The sequence below is a fragment of the Orycteropus afer genome, unplaced genomic scaffold, assembly GCF_000298275.1.
Source record: "Orycteropus afer afer isolate SDZICR_OR568_19922 unplaced genomic scaffold, OryAfe1.0 scaffold00334, whole genome shotgun sequence".
NCBI lineage: Eukaryota > Metazoa > Chordata > Mammalia > Tubulidentata > Orycteropodidae > Orycteropus > Orycteropus afer.
Window position 1 is genome coordinate 2,817,923 of NW_006921921.1, and position 3,859 is coordinate 2,821,781.

General features: G+C 42.8%; 1 protein-coding gene across 1 annotated transcript in view; it reads left to right on the forward strand.

Moving 5' to 3' along the window:
- The window catches only part of STAB2 (stabilin 2), a 228,909-nt gene that overhangs the window by 130,112 nt on the left and 94,938 nt on the right, over positions 1-3,859 (forward strand). Inside the window, exons 24-25 of the mRNA XM_007952402.1 lie at positions 724-860; positions 1,310-1,424. Of these exons, the coding sequence (XP_007950593.1) occupies positions 724-860; positions 1,310-1,424 (252 nt within the window). The remainder of the gene's footprint in view (positions 1-723; positions 861-1,309; positions 1,425-3,859) is intronic.

Below are 3,859 nucleotides of genomic sequence, written 5' to 3' on the forward strand. Positions count from 1 at the left end.
CTGATTTCCATGTAACCCGATCATGCTTGATCTCATCCCACATGCTTAAGCTTGCCCGGTGGTGTGCTGGAGACAGCCACTCTAGCTCCCAAGAGCTGATTGTATGCATCTTATTCCAATTCCACTTTCAGAGCCATCACATTGGTAACTTGAAATCAGCTGTGGTGGGAGCATTGACACTATGGAAATTATCAAACACTACAAACCAGGGTCTGCCCCGTCCTGCCCTGAGAGCCAGTTGTTAAACATTTATCTGCATGCCACTGCATCCACACAGAACTATCTCTAGGCAAAGGAGAAAACTAGGTAAAGTTCTACATTAGGCCTCCAGTCTCTCTCCGGTGCTGAAACTGTTCCTACAATCACCTCATCGTCCTTACTTCAAAAGTATCCCAGGATTCTCAAGGTTCTCTGCACACACACTCACACACACATGATTTTATCAAGACTATTCTCTGGCCCTTTGTTTAGACTAAAATGTGAATGACTAATACTGTCACAAAGTGTGACCTAATCAGAAAAATGTGCATTTTGACAAGACTCTCATATAAAAACAAAATAATGAATCTCAGCCAGTGGGTGGGACAAGGAGGGTGTAACTAGGACCTTCACAATATCCCTGAAATTACATCACATGGGAAATTGTTATCTCTGCCAAGCATTTAAGTCAGTCCTGTTTGTCCCTAAAATGAAATAGGCCACTCTTTTCCTCCTGTGATTCAGGATGCTTCTTTCCGACCCATGCTGTCAGCCGCCTCAAACCTTACTGTCCTTGTGCCTTCCCAAAGAGCTATTGAGGACATGGATCAAGATGACAAAAACTTTTGGTTGTCAAGGAGCAATATTCCAGCCCTAATAAAGTAGGTATCATGTCTTTCATTCTTCATGATCTCTTACTGGCATCAGTAGGACCATACTTTAGATGTTCAGGGCAGGGAAGCTGTGTGGTCCTTCAAATAGGTGGAAATGAGCATGTTCTAGGTCTCTCCTCTTTCCTCTTGCTGAGGATAGGAATAGTTAACAATTATGGACAGCTCTGTGACAAGTACAGTTCTAAAGTGTATACATATAACTCAGTTACTCCTCACCACGGCCTTATGAGATAAGTATTATAATCATTCGCACTTTACAGATGTGAAAACTAAGGCACAGGGTGGTCAAGTAACTACCCCTGTGTGCCATAGCTAATCACTGTAGGGACAGAATTTAAACCTAGCAGTCTGGCTCCAAAGCCTATGCTCTGTGGTCCTTGATTACATTGTGTTTTACACTGATATTTAATTATGGCCCTTACGGACTCATGTTTCAGATACCATATGCTCCTGGGCACATATGGAGTGGCAGATCTGCAGACTCTGTCATCTTCAGACATGCTGGCAACATCTTTGCAGGGCAACCTTCTCCACCTGGCAAAAGTGGATGGGGTAAGAAAGCTCTGTAATTGGTCTGCTTAGGTGAAACATGTCACATATGTTTATACTGTATTTCTAAAATGTTTGCATTATATACATCTTCAAATATGAGCAAAACCAGAAAAAAAAAATAGTACAATAAAGTTCCAGGTGGGCAACACCCAGATTCAATAATTATTGTTACTGATATATATTGACACACACACCCCTCTATAGCAGTGACTCTATAAAACGTGGCCATCTGCTACCAGGCTCCTCCTGACTGACCCAGAAAAGCAAAGCTTTTGGTTCTTCTGAGGGAGGGATGTGCACTGTCACAACTCTTATTTTTATGTGTGGTTAACTTGGAGCTGGTTACCATTAACCCACTAATTCAATCATTATAGATAACCAAAACATCATATTAGATTAGTCAGCCAACAAGCATTTATTGAGCATCTCCTATGTGCCAGACAATGATCCAGGTGCTGGAGACCAGGCAGTGCATAGGAAGGGCTGAGCCCAGAGGAAGCTCATGTTTTTGGCACTATTTCAGTGTCTCAGGGACTTGATTCAGTCTCCACCAGGAAGTCCCTGTGCACATAGCATGAATACTTTTATTATGAATCATACATGATGAAAGCGGAGATTCTACAGCAATATGAGAATTGCTGCATCAGTAGACCATGAGCCACGGTCAGAATTGTTTGAGAGTCAGTACTATAAAGCCTTCCTATTCATTAGTGTGAGCACTATGAAGAGTCTGTGCCTACCACTAGAAGCTGCTGTGCAGGTGATCCCAACTTACGGTAACCCCGCGTGGGTCCAAGTAAGCCTGTGCTCCATAGCATTTTCAGTGGCTGATTTTTCAGAAGTACATCACCAAGGCTGTCTTCCAAGACACCTCTCAGTGGACTTGAACCTCAACTTTTCAGTTAGTAGCACATTAATCATTTGCACCACCCTGGGGCTCCCAGGTCTATGCCGGTTGTTGTTAGGTGCCATCAGGTCAGCTCTGACTGACAGCGGCCCTATGTACAACAGAATGAAACACTGCCTGGTCCTGGGCATCCTCACAATCCTTGCTATGCTTGAGTCTTTGTTGCAGCCACTGTGTCAGTCCATCTCATTGAGGGCCTTCCCTTTTTTCACTGACCCTCTACTTTACCAAGCATGATATTCTTCTCCAGGGACTGGTCCCTTCTGACAACATGACCAAAGTAGGTGAGACGAAGTCTGGCATTCTTGCTTCTACGAAGCATTCCGGCTGTACTTCTTCCGAGACAGATTTTTTTTGTGTTTCTGGCACTCCATGGCATTTTTGGCATTCTTCACCAACACCATAATTCAAATGCATCAATTCTTTGGACTTCCTTATTCATTGTCTAGCTTTCACATGCACATGAGACTATGGAAAAATATCATGGCTTGGGTCAGGGATACCTTAGTTTTCAAAGTGACATCTTTCCTCTTTAACACTGTAATGAGGTCTTTTGCAGAAGATTTGCCCAGTGCAATACATCATCTATGCCTAGTATTACCTAAATATATGTAGTTCATCAGATAATTTCTTTTATGGCACAGAAAATAATTGCATCCATTCCCATAGAGTTTTACATCTTATTACAATAATCCCAGTATATTATACATATGTATATCATGCATAATATATGGGGTCATTTTGCACCCTTGTTTTAAACCATGGGAGCACTGGTGGTGTAGTGACTAAGGCATTTGACTGCTAACCAGAAGGTTGGCAGTTCAAACACACCAGCCACTCCTTGGAAGAAGATTGGGCCATCTACTTCCGTAGTGATACCACCTCAGAAACCCAAGGAAGGGTCACTATGAGTTGGATCCAACTCAATGGCAGTGAGTTTTTTTGTTTGTTTTAAACCCCTAATTCCCTTAGCAAGCATTAACTGCACACCCACTCTGGGCAAGCATATCCCAGTTACAAATCTATAGATTCAAAGATAAATCAATGAAGGTCCCTGACCTGGAGAAGGGAACCCTCAAAGACACATTTTAAATGAGTTAATTCCTTTTTCTGATGTAAATGTCTCCTTGAACCACAAGAGATGTCCAAAGTGGACTTGTGAGCTGCTCAGGATGAGGTAAGTGACCTGCTCCACCTCGGGGTCCCTAGTAGGAATTTCGACTAAAAGGTAATAGCAGGAAACAAGGGTAGGGAACCAGAGATGGTAGAGCCCAGTTTTGTCTTGGTTGGTTGATGAGTAGATAAAAACGACTATCATTGAGACAATGCCTACTCATAGCAACCCTATAGGACAGAGTAGAACTGCCCCATAGGGTTTCTAAGGCTATAAATTTTTATGGAAGCAGACTGCCTCATCTTTCTCTGGTGGAGCAGCTGGTGGGTTTAAAGTGCCAACCTTTTGGTTAACACCCTAATGCTTTAACCACCACGCCACCAGAGCTCCATGATGAGTGGATGTTGTTGTTGT